We start from the raw sequence: 20,337 nt of genomic DNA on the forward strand, positions 1-20,337 counted from the left end.
TGAAATAAGTGAAAGGTGATTTTTTTTTTTAATAGCAGCAAGGAGAGGTACCTGGGTGGCTCAGTCAGAGGAGCCTGCAACTCTTGATCTTGGAGTCATGAGTTCGAGCCCATGTTGGGTGAAGAGATTACTAAAAAAGTAAATAAATAAACTTTAAATAGTGTTAAGGAGTCATCTGAGATTTTAAGAAAATTCACTGTGTCTGATCTGTTGCTAACAGCTCCAGAAGGAGAACCAGTTCCTCAAGTCAGGGTACCAAGTCATGTTCCATTCCTGCTCATCGGTGGAGGCACTGCTGCTTTTGCTGCAGCCAGATCCATCCGGGCTCGGGATCCTGGGGCCAGGGTAAGGCACACACTACTTTGCTTGGCACGGAGGGTATAGTCTGCAAGCACTTGGCCAGTGTAAAACCTTTGACATCTGCCTCTTAAGTGACTTGGCCATAATAAGTATCATTATTTTACACTGAAGGTACTGATTGTGTCTGAAGATCCTGAGCTGCCATACATGCGACCTCCTCTTTCAAAAGAGCTGTGGTTTTCAGATGATCCAAATGTCACAAAGACGCTGCGATTCAGACAGTGGAATGGAAAAGAGAGAAGGTGTGTTCACTTAAATAAAATGGGCCTGACTAGCAACTTCATCTAAGCACAGGGGATCAGTCAGGATTTTACAGACTGTGTACAGTGCATAGGAGAGATGTCTTGGCTGCACACTGGAGTCTGCTGGGGTATACACTTGGTACAACTTAGAGGCAGCAGGCTCCCGTGGCAGGAGTCCTGGATTCTGTTACCAGATCTGCCAACAAGTAAAGCTGTAATGTTGGCCTCTGAAGTACGAATGCTCCTATTTCCAGGACCTCTGCTGTGAAGATCAACTTGGCCTGTGTTGTCATTTCCACTTGCTGAGGTGTCTCCCATGAAAGCAAAAGAAAAGACACTGTTCTCTGGCATTTTCTTTGACACCCTAGCAGGCATTCAGAATTGCAGGAATAAAGTGGGAACACTGTAAGGAAGAAACTCTTTATTAAAACATTTGCACAGAAGACTTGGAAATACAAGTCCAGAAGCGTTTTCCTTCTAAAGGACTCCATGGATCTCTTGATTCCAGTACCATGTTTTGGGTCCGTTTTTTCTCACTAGTGATACTTTTGATACTGGACTAAGTTGTACAACTCTGCCCATCCCCCTCACCCCCATTATCATCTTCTATTGTCAAGCAGGATGCATACTGTCAGTTATGTTAGCCATCCCTTAAATAATACTTCATAGGTAATGTCTACTATTTAAGGCAAAATCTTCTCGGGAGCTAGACCTACCTAGCTGTCCATTGACCAGCACCATTCTGGACACACATTTGGGTGGAGGTGTGAATGGGTGGTCTCTTTGGGTGGTCTTCTTGTTCTAATTTTGTTTTGTTTTTGTTTTGTTTTGTTTTGTTTTTGAAGATTTATTTAAGAGAGAGAGAGGAGAGAGAGAGAATCTCAAACAGACTCCCTACTGAGCACAGAGCCTGATGCAGGGCTTGATCTCATTATTCTGAGATCATGACCTGAGCCAAAGCCAAGAGGCAGACATTCAAATGACTGAGCCACACCAGGGGCCCTTTCTTCGTCTAGTTTTGAAATGAACCTAAATCCAGAGCAGAGTTTCTCAACCTTGGCACTATTGGCATTTAGGGCTGGATAATTCTTTGTTGTGAGGGCTGCTCTGTGCATTGTAAGATGTTTCATAGCATCCCTGGCCTCTGTCCACTAGATAGCAGAAGCCTCCCTCCCCTTTGCTGTTACAGCCAGAAATGTTTCCAGACCTTGCCAAATTGCCCCCAGCTGAGAACCACTGGTCTGAAATACCTCTGTGTAAATAAGTCATGACCAAGATAAAGCAGCCTTGGAAACTTTACTCTGGAAAATGTTCCTAAAAGTTTTTCATGATTGCAACAGTTTTACTAAAGCTATGGGGGAACTGCTATAACATTTTCCAAGTGCTTATAGCATTTTATCTCTCTTCTCTGCACAGCATATATTTCCAGCCACCATCTTTCTACGTCGCTGCTCAGGACCTGCCTCACATTGAGAATGGTGGTGTGGCTGTCCTCACCGGGAAGAAGGTGAGCTAGTAGACTGCTTCCCTTGTCAAGCGCCATGTGGGCAGCAAGTATGGTGACCTGTATTCCCACTTTTGTTTAAGTCTGTCCTGCCATTGTAGTTCATCGAAGAAGAATGGAGTCATTTTAGGTTTAATATTGCCAATCTTCACTGCTTAGTGTTTCTTCCTGGGGGAAGTGCTAATCTTAAAGCCTAGAGTCACATGTCAACTTTCCAAGAGAAGTCAAACCATGGAAGACAGTGGCCCTGAAGCTGTACCCTCTGCAGATTTGCTCCTCTGCCCTTCTTTCTTCTTTCTACTTTCCACACTAACATTTCTTTGAGATTATTGATGACAAGAGACTATATTATTCAAGATAGTAAAATAAGCATTAGGTCAGCATGGGAAATATCATTAGACTTTACAAAAACTAGTGCCTGAGTAATGGGGGCAGTTATTGGAGGGCATTTGTGGGGTCCAGGGAGGGTATTTTGTTGTGTTATGTTTCATTTTTGTTAATGTGAGGTACTAGAAAGTGTTTGTAAACTAATGGCAATGTTCCAGTAGAGAGGGAAGGGTTATCAGAAGGAGCAAAGTCCAGAGTAGATGGGATCCAGAGCACAAGTGGAGGGATTGATCTTTGCTAGGGATAAGCCCACTTCTATAAGGAGACTTAAGCAGAGGAGGTGGATATAGGTTTATGGATAAGCTGGTAATGAGGCGTTAGGTATTAAGTATCCTCTGTGTGTAAATAACACACAGGCCCTACCCTCTAGGGCCTAACAGTATTTTATTTTATTTTATTTTATTTTATTTATTTTATTTTATTTTTTTTTTTATTTTATTTTATTTTATTTTATTTTATTTTATTTTTATTTTTTTATTTTTTTTTTATTTGAAAGAGAGAGAGAGAGAGAGCGCATGAGTGGTAGTGGGGAAAGGCAGAGGGAGAAGGAGAGGGAAAAGCAAACTCCTGACTGAGCAGAGAGCCTGATTTGGGGCTTGATCCCAGGATCATGACCCATGCTGAAGGCAGACGCTTAACCAACTGAACCACCTAGGTGCCTGGCCTGACAGTATTTTTTTCAAGATCTTATTTATTTATTCATGAGAGACACAGAGAGAGAGGCAGAGACATAGACAGAGGGAGAAGCAGGCTCCTCATAGGGAGCCCAATGTGGGACTTGATCCCCAGATCCAGGATCACACCCTGAGCCAAAGGCAGACTCCCAACAGCTGAGCTACCAAGGTGTCTCCCAGCTTAACAGTATTTAAGGAAAAACATGAACAGACAATCATAACACATAGATGTGGGGTAAGAAAGACAGGCATAATGTGTTGTGGGAATCATTGGGAAACATGCCCAGTATTGTGATTTCAGGAAAGGCTTCCTGGAGGAAGAGGTCTGATAGAATGGGAAATTTTATGTAATGAAGAATTGACCAGATTACTGATAAGTGAAGAGAGTTCAAGTAAAAGACAGCATAAGCAAAGGTACAAGGGTATGAAAAAGCACCTTTCATACAGGGCAACAAACAGCTAGCTACTGACAGAGCAGAAAGTGTAGGCTAAAGAACAGCAAGAGATGAAACCAAGAAGTTGCACAGGGGCCTGACCATGGAGAACTCTGTCATGGAGGAGAACTTGAGCTTTATCCTGTGGGCACCAAGGGGCTATTGGGTTTTAGATAAGGTTATAAAGCAGATTGAATTTTAAGCATTCCCTCTGTTGCCTCTGAGGAGGATGGATTTCAGGGGGACAAGACTAGAGGGAGACCATTTTGAAGACTATTGCAATAATCCAGGTGAGAGACGATGGGAACCCGAATTAGGGCAGTAGTGGCAAGGATGATTAAGAAGTAGTAGTAGCAGTAGTAAGTACAATTTTAAAATGCTTTATGAGCGTTCTCATTTTCTCATAATACTCTTGTCAGGTACTATTATTGTTGCCATTTTATATAGAGAGAAATTGAGATTAAGAAAAGGTTAACTAAAAACAAAAAAAAAAAAACAAAAACAAAAACAAAAAAAGAAGAGGTTAACTGTGGGACTCCTGGGTGGCTCAGTCAGTTAAGCGTCTGACTCTTGATCTCAGCCCAGGTCGTGATCTCAGTCAGGGTTTGAGTTCAGGCCCTACATTGGGCTCCACGCTGGGCATGAAGCCTACTAAAAAAAAAAAAAAAAGTCAACTAACTTGCCCAATATCATACAGCTAATACATGGTAGAGGCAGAATTTGAGCCCAGATCTGTCTGACTCCAGAATTCTGACTCCAGAGCCCAAGCTCATAATAACACCATGGGATAACTTCCTGATAGAGAAATGACGGAGTGGGAGACAGTGGAGACATACTTAGAAGGCAGCCTTGATGGGCTGTGGTGATAGATTGAAGGTGGAATATGAGGGAGAGGGAGGGAGCAAACTTGCCTTTCTGATTTCCAGCTTGTGTAGTAGATGGTGGTGTAGCCCCAGCTGAGAGAGACATTACAAAAAGACCTAGTTTAAGGGGGAAAGAAAATTTAGTTTTGGAGCGTTGGATATGAAATGGAATATTTCTGTGGAGATGGCCTGTGGGAAGTTGGTTATGTGATAATGACTCTCAGACAAGGGGTCTGGGCTCAGAGATTTGGGAATCATCTACGTATGTGTAGGAATTGAAACCATGAGAGTGGATGAGAGCTCCTGTGGAGAATTTTGCAGTCAGAGGGGAGTGGGGCAAGGATGGAACCCGGGGGAACCCAACTTTTAGAGGCAGGCTGAAGAAGAGACCATAGAGGAAACTAGGAAAGAAGTTAAAGGAGGAAAGACCAGGACAGGGGCTTAGCGAGGTTAGAAAGAGTCCTCCTTGCAGCAAAGAGGTCTGGCAGGAAAAGAACTGTAAAATGAGCCATAAAGACTTAGTGGCTCAGATGTCATCATGAAGTCAGAAAAGAGGCTAAAGTACCCCCTCAAAAAGTTTAAATGAGGAAAGAAAGACAGCAGTTAGTCGGAGCTTGAGGAGGACATAGAGTCAGAGGTGTGACCCTGAGGATGAGAAAGAGGTAAGTGTGTTAATGAGCCACAGAGAAAGGGGGAATGAGTGGTAACTACCAGGAGATGATTCTAGGTGAGAAGGGAGGGGGATGGGTGTCAGGCACAGAAACAGCACAGAAAGGACACCTCATCCCAGAAGCTGGAAGGAAGTAAGTAAGTTTTTCTTTAGGGCTTGGGAGGTGGGAAGCCAAGCAAGATCATATTTAATGGCTTCACTTGTTCTTATAATAAAGTAGGATACCAGGTGGTTGGTTGTCTGAGAGTGAGCAGCGTGATGGTTGAGTTAGTAAGGTTGGGTTGAAGAGAGAGCTTACCCAAGGACAAACCAAAGGTGGCTGTAGAAGCTACTCACCCATCTAATCATTTCATGTCATTTATGTCACCCATCCTATTATTTATGTCATTCAGTGTATGTCATTGCCTCCAGAAAGCTCAACTGAGGGCACCTATCCCATGTTTCTAAAACTACCTGTACTACCCTTACCAGAGCATTTCTCACTCTTGATTATAGTATTTGTTAAATTGTCTGCCTTGGCTACCAGACTCTGGAGACAGGGAATGTATGTTTTTTTCACCATTGTGTCCCCAACACTTACCTCAGTTCCTGACATAGTGCTTAATAAGTATGTCTTGAATGAATGGCCTCGCAGCTAGTAGGAAGGGTAGTAGAGACTGAATCTCTAGTCTCTCTGACTCCAGATCTCAGTCTTTTCACCGTAAGAAAGAGTAGGGTGCAAGGAAATTATAGGTGGTGGCAGAAGAACAGTTCAGGTGATTTAGCATGGGCCCAGATTACTTGGAATGGAACAGCCAGCCCACTGGGTAAGCAGAGAAAATCAAAACAAGTACAGGTGACAGCGGAACTGAAAAAAAGCTGGAAGAATGGAAAATTGTGACCCCAAAATGGGCTATTCAAGGTAGAAGTACAGCTTGAAGAGATGGGATTCTGGGTGTGGTTCAGAGGAAAAGCATGAGCCAGGTTCCAACGTCTTCAGTGAATGAGGAGTGACCGGGAGATGGCTGGATAACAGTGATTAGTAGGATGCAGGTTGATGCTTCTCAGAGGGGCATGAGGGTGCAAGAATTTGGAGGCAGCAGCCAGTACCCACACCCCTGGGTGTGATGGGGGACAAGTGTGCATGAATGAGCAGCCTCTACATGTGAGCCATCCTTGGTGGGAGTGCTGAGTTTGAGGGAAGGGTAAGAGTTAAACTGAACATCTTGTAAAAATGTTGAGGATATGGGAACGTTATTAACAAATAAGGTTTCTAAATAAGCCAAGTGAAAGTCTGTCTCTGTTTGCCATTTCCACAGATTGGGAAGGGACTTTGGGGACTATGGGGATTTGTTTTCATGTTGGCTGCTTTAAGAAACTATGACTACTTGGGACGCCTGGGTGGTTAAGTGGTTGAGCATCTGCCTTTGGCTCAGTCCATGGTTCCAGGATCAAGTCGTATATCAAGCTCCCTGCAGGGAGCCTGCTTCTTAAGGATCACCTTAGGTCAAGAACAAATTCTTCTTGCTGGGCTGATGGCTGAAAGGTACAAGGGTTCCTTTTGGAGGTAATAGAAATGATCTCTAATTATAGTGGTGGTGGCTGCACACCCTTATGAATATACCAAAAACCACTGAATTGCTTTAACATGGTAACTTTAATGTTATGTGAATTATGTCTCCATATAAAAAGAGTTTTAAGCTAACTCATCTCTCCATCTTTCTGTGAATGACCCAGGTAGTGCATCTTGATGTGAGAGGCAACATGGTGAAACTTAATGATGGCTCTCAGATAACCTATGAAAAGTGCTTGATTGCAACAGGTGAGTGTCTCTCGAGACGAATTCCTTCCCTGGTAGGACTCATTCGAGTTTTAATGTAGCAGGCATTACTTAATCTTAAGAAAACCAAAACCCAATCTTTCTGAAATGGGTGTCTTCTTTTGGTGCAAAGCCCAGCTAACTACAGGGATCTTATCAGCAATCCTTCTGGACTATCCTTGCTCTTCCTTCCAGTAAGGGCACAGATGCGTACGGAAGAGGATGGCCTTTTTTTTCCCCTCTCGCCATTTAGCCCTCGCCCTCTCCTCTCTGCCCTGTGCCCCGGAAGTGACACAGCTTCATGGCTTCATTGCCGGGATTCCAACCAGAAATCAAGAAAGGAGACTGAAGCAGTCGCTTAAACCAACATAGCATGCTTTCTGGTGACACCCCTAGAAGGGGTTGGGGAAGCAAAAATTGAGGCCTTGTGGCCATCTCAGGGGAGGATGGGCCCTTTTGTAGAGAGACTTCGAAATGGCTTCTCAAAAGAAATTGACAGAAGCCTGCTGGGAGGACAGGGAAAAGGAAACAAAGCCTCCCCGCCCTGTGGATGCTTAGGCGACACCAGCAAGGACCATGCTTGCCACTGTGTTACCTTTGTGTGTGGGGGGGGGGGGTCGTTTGAACTAGCTTCCCGCTTGTTGGGCTAAAGGGTTTTCCTCCTATTTCCAGGAGGCACTCCAAGAAGTCTGTCTGCCATTGATAGGGCTGGAGCGGAGGTAAAGAGTAGAACAACACTTTTCAGAAAGGTAATTGCTTTAGTGCCTTCAATGTGTTGGTTTTTGAAGAGGTGGCATAATCTTATGATCCCCAAGTGATCACCTAGAAATTGGGAGATGGGAATTCTATTTACGGCTCTTCTATAGACTTGTTATCTGGTCTTGAGCAAGTCAATGCCTCTCCCTGCACCTCAAATATCTCACTCAAGAGTTTTCAGCTCCTGGGTGAAAAATACATTTAGTGTTTTTATTGCTTGCTCTAGATCCTCCCAATTGCCCCTCCATAGTGGGTTTTTTCCTGATGTATTTGAGTCATTGAAACTCCTTATAGCCTCTTGGCATTTTACATTGCAAATGCTACTGTGGAGACTTTGAGGAGAAAACTCAAGTACCTAAGTGAAAAAGGAAGAGGCGGCTTTGCTTCTTAACACTGTGCTTTTACTCATGACACCTGCTGAAATTTTCCAGCCACTCTTACAGACATTTGAAAAGATTGGTTTCATCTTTTAAATTTTTGATAGAATAAGGTTTATCATCCTTTGCATCATTGACATTTGGGGCCAGATAACTTTGTTGTGAGGAGCTGCCCTGTGCATGTAGGATATTTAGCAGCATCCCTAGCCTCCACCTGCTAGCTACAAGGAGCACTTCCTCACCCCCAGTTGTGACAACCAAAAATGTCTCCAGAAATTGCCAAATGTCCTGTGAGGGAGAGGGGGCGAGACTGCCCCCAGTTGAGAATCAACTGATGCTAGAAGGAATATTACAATGGAGAGAGATATTTACATCAATAACAGAGGCTATATAATTGTGTTAACTTCATACAAGGAGATAATTTTATGTGCAAATTACATATCAAAGATTTAGCAGAAAATATTTCTTGGTATTATCCTATGCCCCTTTGGGAAATCAGTGGACTAAACTGGTGTGATCCTGCAGATTGGAGACTTTAGAACCTTAGAGAAGATTTCCCGGGAAGTCAAGTCAATTACGATAATCGGTGGGGGCTTCCTTGGTAGCGAACTCGCCTGCGCTCTTGGCAGAAAGGGTGAGTACTGGGCAGTGACCTCGATTTTTCTTTCTCTGGTCTTTTTTTAAAAGATTTTATTTATTTTAGAAAGAGAGAGTGTGCACACAGAGAGTAGAGGCAGATAAAGAGGGAGAAACGGACTCCCCTGCTGAGCAGGACCCCCAATGCAGGGCTCGATCCCAGGATCCTGGGACCAAGACCTGAGCTGAAGGCAGACGCTTAACTGACTGAGCCACCTCTTCTCTTGTCTTATATCCCATACTTTGTGGGGCTCTCACAAATTCCAGAGGTGCATTTGCCAGGATCTGTAGAAAGAGTTTGATTAAGATTTATGTGGTAAAGGACACCTGGCTGCCTCAGTCAGTAGGGCATGTGACTCTTGATCTTGGAGATGTGAGTTCAGGCCCCACGGTGGGGACAGAGTTTACTTTAAAAAAAAAAAAAAGACTTATATGGTGAAAAACTAAGCATGGAGCTTAGTTCTCATGAGGAATCCCTTAGTGACCAAAAAGCTGTCATGAGCAACTGAGCAGAAATGCTTTGTTTCCCTTCCTCTAGACTCTAAGCCAGGACACCTCAGAAATAATATATTAAGGGAATCCCTGGCTGGCTCTATCAGTAGAGCACGTGACTCTTGATCTCAGGGTGGTGAGTTCGAGGCCCACATTGGGTACAGAGATGACTTAAAAATAAAATCTTCAGGGGCACCTGGGTGGCTCAGCCCAATAAGCATCTGATAGATAAATCTCTTTTAAAAATCTTTAAAAAAAAGAAAATATAAAGGAAAGTGAGTTATTAAGATGGTAAGGGGAGGGCAACGTAGACTACAGAATTGTATGTATATCTGAACTCCTCTTCCCTATAAAAGACTTTCTTCAGATACATGATGGTTCCCAGTTCGGCAGATCTTTGTGTTCCAGTTTGAATGTTTCATGGCAACCGTTTTCCTTAATGTTAGTTTTCAGCTGTGTGAAATCAGGGTGTCTTCTCAGGAGGGTGCTTCCTCTTCAGAGATCACAAAGCACATGTGTGAGCCTGAGCTGACACCTGGGTATAATGCACTCAGTTCATGGTGTGTAGTTAAATCCAGGGACGACAGATCTGGCACCTGTTGTGTTTGCCCTGTTGGTGTCCTCGTGCCCCAGTGCCCCAAAAACAGGAGGTCTGGCCTGGGTCACAGCATTGTCCTATGTGTAGTGAATGACTACCTGCTGCTCCTTCACTTCTCCTCCTATCTTCCCAGGATTGGCTTTTGCCTCCTGTTGTACCTACTCTATTTCTTCTTCCCAGCTCGAGCTTTGGGTACAGAAGTGATTCAACTCTTTCCTGAGAAAGGAAATATGGGAAAGATCCTCCCTGAATACCTCAGCAACTGGACCACAGAAAAAGTCAGACGAGGTAGAGAGACTTCTTTCCATATGCTGCCACTCTTTCCTTTGAGTTAGGCCTAATGCAAAGTTGGCTTCTGTGGGAACTCCCTTGACATATGCCATATCACCTGGCAGATGAAATATTTCCACCATTCTCTGCTCAGCCAAGTTCATGTAGGTGTTCTGCATCTGATGCACCAAATTCCCAGAAGTACTGGAAATGAGCTGTGGGTGTAAGTTCTTACAGTTCTCTGAGGCTGCCTGTGTACTGATGATTACTGGTTTTATGATGGGGTGCCTTTAGTCAGCTTCCCTACTTGTCATGAAGGGGAGGTGCTCACAGGCTCAGCCCCAGGTCTTATTTGCCTTCACAGAGGGGGTTAAAGTGCTTCCCAATGCTATTGTGCAATCAGTTGGAGTCAGCGGTGGCAGGTTACTCATCAAGTTGAAAGACGGCCGGAAGGTAAGGAGGGGAAGATGGGCTGCCAGACCTTCCAGGTCTGCCCTCCCCTTTCTCATTCTTACTCCTTCATTTGATAACAGTAGACAGTTTTCATGGCAGCCACCATTAGCCTGTCATAATTTTCTGAATGAACTGTTCCCTCCATTAAAATAAGAATGTTGCACTGCTGGGGATTTACCCCAAAGATACAGATGCAATGAAATGCCGGGACACCTGCGCCCTGATGTTTATAGCAGCAATGTCCACGATAGCCAAACTGTGGAAGGAGACTCGGTGTCCATCGAAAGATGAATGGATAAAGAAGATGTGGTCTATGTATACAATGGAATATTACTCAGCCATTAGAAATGACAAATACCCACCATTTGCTTCAAAGTGGATGGAACTGGAGGGTATTATGCTGAGTGAAATAAGTCAATCAGAGAAGGACAAACATATGGTCTCATTCATTTGGGGAATATAAAAAGTAATGAAACGGAATAAAGAGGAAAGGAGAAAAAATGAGTGGGAAATATCAGAAAGGGAGACAGAACAGGAAAGACTCCTAACTCTGGGAAATGAACTAGGGGTGGTGGAAGGGGAGGTGGGCGGGGGGTGGGGGTGACTGGGTGATGGGCACTGAGGTGGGCACTTGATGGGATGAGCACTGGGTGTTATTCTACATGTTGGCAAATTGAACACCAATAAAAAATAAATTTATAAAAAAAAACAAAAAAAAATAAGAATGATGAGAGCCAGAGTAGACACCTGTGAACTACTTTCCCCTTCCTGTCTATATCACAGATTTTTGAGATCTTACAAGGGTGGCAGATTTCTGTTCTGATGATGTGGGGTATGTTTGTGTTCAGAGGATCTTTATAAAGTAGAACATTAAATCTGTTTACCAGGGTTATGTAAGTTAATCAGTGATTTGTTTTTAAAGGTCCAATTCTTAGTAAAATAATATGCAGTTGCTATGTCGATAGACATACATGAAAACTGTGGTAATTAGCTGAATTACCCTTTTTTTCCCCCTCAGGTAGAAACTGACCACATAGTGGCAGCTGTGGGCCTGGAGCCCAATGTTGAGTTGGCCAAGACTGGTGGACTAGAGATAGACTCTGATTTTGGTGGCTTCCGAGTAAATGCAGAGCTCCAAGCACGTTCCAACATCTGGGTGGTAAGTGTGCTATAGCACGGGCAGGGATGGTTCCTTGTCCCCAGCCCATGAGCACATCTGCCCGGTAGTGTGTGAAAGCTCATCAGCACCTTGCCCAAATAGAGTCAGAATGTTTGGAGGCCAAGGGTAAAGAACAGAAATCCAACTACTTGATTTACAAGATCAGGTATGGCCTCATGCCACAAGCTAGTGGAAAAGGAAATGAACAATGTGTGTGCCTACAGAAATAGAGTTCTTCCCGTTTTACGGTTGGCAGCCACCATCGGCATTCCCCTGATGGACATGTGCCCAACTTTCAGATTGATCTGCTCTTCCTTTTGCCCGAAAGTGAGCCCAGGGAATGGAGAATGAGGCAGTTTTAGAACAGTTTCTAGAAGGGAAAATTACTCTGTTTTCATTATCTTTGAGCACTATTTTTAGCTGTTTTAAAAAAATCCGTTATGACACAAACAAGACTATAGTATGTAGGAACCATGAGGTAATTTCCCCATTGTTAGATCATTACAAGTGTATTGTGTTTGATTATGGACTCTGCAACTAAGGACATAGAAACTTTGAAGGGTATTTTTCCCTTAAAGCTTTTTTTTTTTTTAAAGATAAAGTGTACTGGATTTTAAAATATATATATTTATTTATTTTAGAGAAAGAGTGTGTGTGAGCAGGGGGAGGGGCAGAGAGAAAGAATCCCAAGGAGATTCCCCACTTCTGAGTGCAGAGTCCACCTAGGGGCTCCATCCCAGGACCCTGAGATCATGACCTGAGCTGAAATCACGAGTTAGACACTTAACCAACTGAGCCACCCAGGTACCCCTAAAGTGTACTGAATTTTTTAAAACTTATTATAAAAGCAAATGCACAGGCGCCTGAGTGGCTCAGTTGATTGGGAGTCCAACTCTTGATTTCTCTGTGCTCAGCAGGGAGTCTGCTTGGGATTCTCTCTCCCTCTGCCCCTCTCCTCACCTCTCTAAAATAAACGATAAAAAAGCAATATGTGCTCGACGTGGAAAACACAGACAAGAATGGAAAAGGAAGGAAATCACCTATAGCAACCACCAATATGTTGGTGTATTTCCTTCCCTTCGTTTTCTTGTGCATAGGGTTTTTTTCCCTGTTGTAGTTGGTCATGATAAATGTGCTATATATAAACATTTGTATCCTTGTTCTTACTTACCATTCTCATGTATTTTCCATGTTGCTTCAGATTCTGTGGTCTGATAACTGTATAATAGTCCACCACATAGATTTCATAGTTTGCTTCACCATTGCTCACACATTGGATTTCTAGGTTGCTTTGGGGGAGTCTGAATAACCACAAAGGTTTAGAGCACTCACATGCCACATCCTCAGTGAAGTTGGCCTTGTTCACCTTCAAGCCAAGGCTCGCTCGCTTTCTCTCTCTCTGCTTGAAACCCTGATCTCACTTCATCTGTACCTGTCCCATGACACCCTGCTGGTTTGCATTGCACTATAGTGAGGAATGACACTGCATCTTCCTCCACTAGATTTTATGCTCTTTGTGGGGGGCCAGGTTTGTCTCAGCCACCCAGACAGTATGTACTTTGTACAGAAATAAGTTCTCCATATATTTGGTGAATGAACGAATAGATACTGAATTGACTGAAAGAAAATCGTATCTTGGGAAAGATTTCTAGGTCTCACACCTAAAATGGTTTCCATGCACAGGAAAAAATATTCTGCAAATCATGGTTGTTAAATATTTGGTCTCTGCTAAGGGCAGAATGAGAGCAGAAATAGGTGTGAGCTGCAGCATAAAAGATTTAGCTTCACTTTGTGGAAACATAGAATGGTTTTTTGTTTTGGGGGGGTTAGCATAGAATAGTTTTGGTTTTTTTTGATGGAATCACAACTTTTTTTTAATAGCGTAGGTGCGATTCTGGCCTATAAATGGAAAACACTAATTTGTTAACAATACAAGGTTTTTTTTTTTGAGCCCTCAAAATATATATTCTGTCTTTAGTTTGCTTTTTTATCGTGTGCTCATGTAATGTATTTGTTTCCAAAGGCAGGAGATGCTGCATGCTTCTACGATATAAAGTTGGGTAGGAGGCGAGTAGAGCATCATGATCATGCTGTCGTGAGTGGAAGATTGGCTGGAGAAAATATGACTGGAGCTGCTAAGCCATATTGGCATCAGTCAATGTTCTGGTAATAGTTTTGTACCTTGTGGACTCAGCTGCTTAGAACATAGAATTAATGGAACTCAGTTAGTTTCCTTTCCATGTGGGCCAATTAGCTTCATGCAGAAGAGGGAGAGATTCCATTTTTCCATGCATTTTCCACCCAAGCAGCCTTCTGGTAAAAGGCCTCACCTGGCATAAATTAGACTGGGTGAATGAGTGTAGATGGCATCAACACTTCTGATAAAATAGCTCAGAATTTGAGCTACAGTAGGTGATACAAACATGTACTCTTAGCTATAAATGGCAGCATATTTTTTATTTGTTCTTTAGTGCTAACCCTAATGAGCACAACATACTGACAAAAAAAGGAAGCCCAGGGGTGCCTGGCTATCTCAGTCACTGGAACCATGAGACTCTTGATCTCAGGGTCATGAGTTTGAGCCCCATGTTAGGTGTAGGGATTACTTTAAGAAAAAAAAAGGCAGGGATCCCTGGGTGGCGCAGCGGTTTAGCGCCTGCCTTTGGCCCGGGGCACGATCCTGGAGACCTGGGATCAAATCCCACGTCGGGCTCCCGGTGCATGGAGCCTGCTTCTCCCTCTGCCTATGTCTCTGCCTCTCTCTCTCTCTCTCTGTGTGGCTATCATAAATAAATAAAAAAATTAAAAAAAAAAAAGAAAAGAAAAAAAAAGGCAGCCTACCCATATGTCCTTAAGATCAGCAGTTCAAAGTCAGGCACATATAGACACTTGGATAACAAAAAGTTACCAATGGATGTTCCTGAGTACTGGGATTGGCCTTATTCGACACACTCTCATCTTGTTACTTTGAAAGATGGGATACATAAAAAACTTCAAGGTTTCAGAAGCCTCTAAGCAGTTTCAGTTGAGGAAATTCTCAGCTGGTGAGAATACATTTTAGGACAATCACACACAGTTTTGTGAGTGGGCAGCAGAAACATAACAGATGGATTTCAGGGTCAACACATATAAGAATACAGTTAGGAAAAAAAATAGTCCATAGCTATAGAGTTAGCAGTTAGGTCACAGGAGCAGAATCCAAGAAGTTATTGTACACCATTCCCTGAAGACACCAGTCCAATGAGCTTCTGTGGTCAAGAAATGACAACACTGGAATAAAAAGCAGAGCATAAGGAATTTAGTCGATGATATTCTAATAGTGTTGTAAGGGGACAAATGGTAGCTATGCTTGTGTGAACACAGCATAATACATAAACTCATCAAATCACTAAGTTGTACATTTGAAATTACTGTAACGTGGTGTGTTAATTATACTCAAATTTTAATCACTTAATTAAATGAGGACAAAAGGTAGAGTACCAGAAACAAAACCACGAGTAGTGGCCTCACATGATTACAAAACCATGGTGTCTGTGCCACAAGTACTCTTGAAGTTGCTGGCATATTAAGAATAGTGTGATGCTGATAGGAAAAGTTTCCAAGAACAGTTGAAACAACCAAGTAGATAGAGGCATTCTAATCTTGAAAAATGAAGGCTCAGAGGAAATACTGTCCATTAACGAAGCTTTAAAATATCTCAGATTGTGAATTCCATAAGTATGGAATACTCGTTAAAGCTTCAAAAACGCAGTTTTAGGATGACATAAAGGAAGGTAGGAAATAGTAAAGTTGAAGAACCCATCACTCTCCAAGTATGGTATGGGGTAAAAGTGTGGCTACATTTAAGCAAGTGTAGATCGTTGTATGGATATGTATGTATAATAGAAAAATAGAAGGAAAGGAAAATAGAAGCTGCTTTGGGATAATAATGCTTTCTCCCAGTTGTCCCCAGATGCCCCAGCAAGCTGACTGATCGGTTTGGCGTTTCTCTTGTTGCACATACCAAATTCTTTGGTTGGCACAACCCAAAATGTGGTGTCTTAGACAAAATTAAAATACAGCACCGTGTCATTCTTTGCAGTCCCTTGACAGAACACCCTCTTCTCTCTCTCTCCTTCCTTAGGAGTGACTTGGGTCCCGATGTTGGCTATGAAGCTATTGGTCTTGTGGACAGTAGTTTGCCCACAGTTGGTGTGTTCGCAAAAGCAACTGCACAAGACAACCCCAAATCTGCCACAGAGCAGTCAGGTAAGGAAAGCCAATTGCTTCCCTTGGAAGAGTGCTGAGAAACAGTGGTCCAAGTCCTCCCAAACAAGGGTTTTCTGTATTGGCCAGAGTGTCTGTGAAAGCCTTTCTTCATGTTGTGCTTTAAAATAAACCCAGCCCGAAGTCCACACTCCTTTGTGGTCTGAGAGCTAGCAAAATCAGGCTACCCTGGTGAGTATGGAGACTCAGATGTGGGTGTTCGTCCTCGCCTCTGGACGGTAGTGAGTTCAGCCACTCTTGCTCAGTGTGCCTCTAGGGACCGGGATGCCCTGTGCACTGCAGAAAACCTGAACTTTTAAGATTTTTATATTTTTTATCATTCTTATTTACTTCCCACTAATCGCAGGAACCTTAGTTTAGGCCTGAGAACCTTAGTGTAGGACCTTCTATCCTCCATGGGACCTGGGTGGTGAAGAACTGGGCTGAGTGATTCTTGAGCTGCCTGTAATTCCATTTGTCACATCTTCCCACCGGGTTTTCTTTAGATGGGAGGCACCTCTCATGGAATGAATTTCTCTCCCACATACATCTCTTTCATTAACTCTTAGACCTGCTCTCTCTCCCTTCCATGACCCTAGCTGAAGTTATTTAACCTTTGTGTCCTCTTGTCAGAGGCTTTTTGAGAACAGGCTGTCCTTTAGGAAGGAGAGAGCAGGATATTATATGGACATATAGGTCCTTTTTCCATGTACTCCAGGTGGATGACATACACCTACTCCTTCATTCAGCCCTCTCTGGAGAATCAGATCCAGGAGAGGGACCCAGAGACTTATAAACTCCGGATCACTACTCTGTACACCGGATAGTATTATTTGCAGCCTGGTGGTTCTCAAAGGACAACATGCTCCCTCCCCAGGAGGAGACACCTCTACTGTGGTTTTCCCATATGGAAGCGCCCTCTCCTGCTTTGGCCAGAGTGCCTCTCTAGCAGCACTGTCCAATAGACCTTTCTTCTCTAATGGCAGTGTTTTATTTCTGCTCTGCCCAATACATTAGCCACTAGCTGTATGTGGCTGTTTCGCACTTGAAATGTGGCTAGTGCAAGTGAGGAACTGGATTTTATACTTTATTTAATTTTGGTTAAAATAGATTAAATTTTAATTAATTTTTAACTAATTTTAATTAGAAAAGCTGTTTGTGGCTAGTGGCTACTGTACAGGACTGTGCAGCTCTAGAATGTTTCTCAGAGGACAAAAGCAAGTCTTCTTCAGTCTGAAGAAATCCAGATACCAGGAAATCATTAATAGCATAAATTTAAAATGAGATAATAGGGGAAGTTTTGGGTCAGACTAGACCCAGTGCCCCAGAGTCAGCAAGGAAGAGCTTTTGTTGGCTTTGTCAATGGAGAGGAGCTGAAGGCCAGTGTTTACTGAGGGGAGCATAAAAAACAAATCCTCTAGGAGCAGCTTGAAGCAGGTGTCAAAAGATATTTGCCTGCTAGAATTTCCTAAGTTCGTAACTGACTTTGTTGTGTTTTGATTTTGTTTGTTTTGGGGGTTGGCCACAGGGACTGGTATCCGCTCAGAGAGTGAGACAGAGTCTGAGGCCTCAGAAATTGCTGTTCCTCCCAGCAATCCTGCAGTCCCCCAGACCCCTGCCCAAGGGGAAGACTACGGCAAAGGTGTCATCTTCTACCTCAGGGATAAAGTGGTGGTGGGGATTGTGCTGTGGAACATCTTCAACCGAATGCCAATAGCAAGGAAGGTGGGTACCTGCCAGGGCTCCTGGAGGAAGATGGGAAGCACGGGCCAGAGTATGCACCTGGGACTTCAGCGGGTGCCCTGCTATGCATTGTCCACCTGGGTCAGACTGTGCCTGAGCAGAACAAAGGTGTAGCCTTGGCTCAGGAGCATTTCTTTTTCACGCAGGACTTGGCTGGGTGGCTCAGGAGTTGGTATGCACTCACTTGGGGTTGACAAAGCTGTTCACACAGATTCCTCCCGGTGCAATGCGGGGGCTGGCCTGGGCTGCCCCATTGTGCAGGCCAGCCCTAGTGCACGCAAAGTGAGTCAGTGACCCCTTGTCACTCTCTTCCTCAGATCATTAAGGATGGTGAGCAACACGAAGATCTCAACGAAGTAGCCAAACTGTTCAACATTCATGAAGACTGAAGCCCCCAGCAGAACAGGCAAACTCCCTGCTGTCCTTGATGGCAGCTTGGATGAGTAAAGGAGCATTTTTTATTCAGCAGACTCCCTCTGTATGTATGAGTGTGAATGGCAAAGTCCTTTGTGAATATTTCAACCATGTAGGCAAATTCTTAATGTTCACATCACTAAATAAAACCTGATTCTTCTAAATTAAATTCTGTTCTCTTTGAGAGGGAACGGGTGGGTGAAGGGAGGAGAGCTGTGCATATTAGCGGGCAAGCACACCGGAGCTACTAGCAAGTGCATGATTTTTCTCAGCTTTGTCGTCCCTGCTCCACACTCTCAACTATTTCAGTTCCCTGAATGTCTCTCTTGCCCCATCCATTGTTGAATGAGCGAACACATAAACATGGAATAGACTCTGCTTTACCCAGAACAATTCCTGTCGTCCTGTTCAGAACTGGCTTGGACCCACGAGGGGTCAAAAAGGTCACTTACTGCAAAAGAAACAAGGGTTCAGAGACCTGGTGATTCATGGCTAGACCTGGAGACAGACTCCTTGAGGGATCATGATCTCTGAACTCCCGTCTCAATCCCTCCATGCACTGCCCCTCAAACTAGAAATTCGCTCTCCCCTAACTCCTTTTACATAATAGGCTTATAGACAAGCCTTGCTGTACAGATGATTTCCTGAGAACAGAAGTCAGAGTTTCATAAATCAACTTATTTTTTACATCTCAAATTACTTTTAAAAATCAAATCTTGGCGGGATCCCTGGATGGCTCAGCGGTTTAGCGCCTGCCTTTGGCCCAGGGCGTGATCCTGGAGACCCGGGATTGAGTCCCACATCGGGCTCCCTGCATGGAGCCTGCTTCTCCCTCTGCCTGTGTCTCTGCCTCTCTCTCTGTGTGTCTTTCATGAATAAATAAATAAAACCTTTTAAAAAAATCAAATCTTGGGGTGCCTGGCTGGCTCAATCAGAAAAGCATGCAACTCTTGGTCTCAGAGTCGAGTTCAAGCCCCATGTTGGGTGTAGAGATTATTTAAAAATAGTATCTTAAAAAAAGAATCTGCTGCACTAGGACAGATTCTTAACTATATGTATACAGGTTTAGTGAAATAGGATCTGATGCGTGGCACACCCAAATCCATATGTAGAAAACTCACCTAGCATCCTATGAAATAGGAATTATTCTACAGTAATAATCACTACTTACAAAGATGGTGGTAGTTCTAAGATCCTGAAGCGCTTCACAAATCAAAGATTTAAAAAGATCAAATTGTGATGTGTCTTTTTTTTTAGTGTTCTGTGCAATTTCGTCCAATTTTTTGACAGTTGTTATCCTTGTATGGAGTGTCATTGTAATTCAGTTAAGTAAAATGAAATGACTTACTCACCTAGTCAGTGTTCATTGAGTGCCTAGTGTGAGTCAGGTAGATGTCAGAACAGTAAGATGGAGGAAACATGACCACTTCAGGAACTCCTGGCATCAGCTGAGGAAGGCAGACACGTGTACACAGGAGTATAATACAGTAGGATGTGTCCACAAAAAGACAAAATACTGTGGACACACCAAGGATGGAGACCAGCCAGCGCAACTGTCCTTCGTCAACTATTGCTGCTAGATCACTTCCTGAAGTGTCCCTTGGTCCACGTCTTCCCAGCCACATTCCCACCCCCACCCCCCACTGAGGAACGTATAGTGACTCCTTGTCACCAACCATACCAAGTCCAAAGTCCTCCATAGAGCTCCTGATCTCAGCCCACTCTGCCCCCATCCCACCCAGCCTCCTTTCCCACAACATACACACATGCGTGTGCACACATACACATTTGGTAGACACCTTTACACTTAGGTTCATGCTCTTCACATCTTCACATGCTCATCCCCATTCCCTTTTACCTACCCATCCTGCTTAGATGAAATCGCACTTGGTAACACGGTACCAGTTGGCTTAGCACCCGTGCATGATTTCATCTCTGAACTCCCAATTGTACCTATTACCTTTGAGCTTGATTGTTGTTCATTAAGTCATTCTCTGCATTATTAGTGTTCACTCCCTAAATTGATAGTAACATATCCCAGAACAGAGACTTTTCTTTTTTCTCAGAAGGAGGACAGCATGCCCCATCCCCCTGAATCCTGGCAGAGTCCTGAACAAGTCCCTGGTTGCTTGGTTGGACAATGTAGATAACAGGGCTTACTGCAAAAGTGACCCTCTACCCTGTAACCTCTGTTCTCTCTAATCCAGGTTATCAGACCCCCACCCCTATCACTTCACCCACTGCCAAGACTCACCACATATA

General features: G+C 43.6%; 1 protein-coding gene across 2 annotated transcripts in view; it reads left to right on the forward strand.

Annotated features, from left to right (window-relative positions):
• AIFM1 (apoptosis inducing factor mitochondria associated 1) overlaps positions 1–18,244 on the forward strand; it is a 32,517-nt gene extending 14,273 nt beyond the window's left edge. For both annotated transcript variants that reach the window (XM_072817211.1, XM_072817212.1), the window contains exons 4-16: positions 221–345; positions 472–602; positions 2,019–2,109; positions 6,851–6,935; positions 7,605–7,681; positions 8,591–8,699; positions 9,972–10,079; positions 10,426–10,514; positions 11,533–11,673; positions 13,697–13,839; positions 15,797–15,921; positions 17,447–17,643; positions 17,979–18,244. In XM_072817211.1, coding sequence (XP_072673312.1) covers positions 221–345; positions 472–602; positions 2,019–2,109; positions 6,851–6,935; positions 7,605–7,681; positions 8,591–8,699; positions 9,972–10,079; positions 10,426–10,514; positions 11,533–11,673; positions 13,697–13,839; positions 15,797–15,921; positions 17,447–17,643; positions 17,979–18,050 — 1,493 coding nt within the window. In that variant the 3' untranslated portion in view covers positions 18,051–18,244. The remainder of the gene's footprint in view (positions 1–220; positions 346–471; positions 603–2,018; positions 2,110–6,850; positions 6,936–7,604; positions 7,682–8,590; positions 8,700–9,971; positions 10,080–10,425; positions 10,515–11,532; positions 11,674–13,696; positions 13,840–15,796; positions 15,922–17,446; positions 17,644–17,978) is intronic.
• The last annotated feature ends 2,093 nt before the right edge of the window (positions 18,245–20,337 follow it).

Source organism: Canis lupus, chromosome X (assembly GCF_048164855.1).
Source record: "Canis lupus baileyi chromosome X, mCanLup2.hap1, whole genome shotgun sequence".
Classification (NCBI taxonomy): domain Eukaryota; kingdom Metazoa; phylum Chordata; class Mammalia; order Carnivora; family Canidae; genus Canis; species Canis lupus.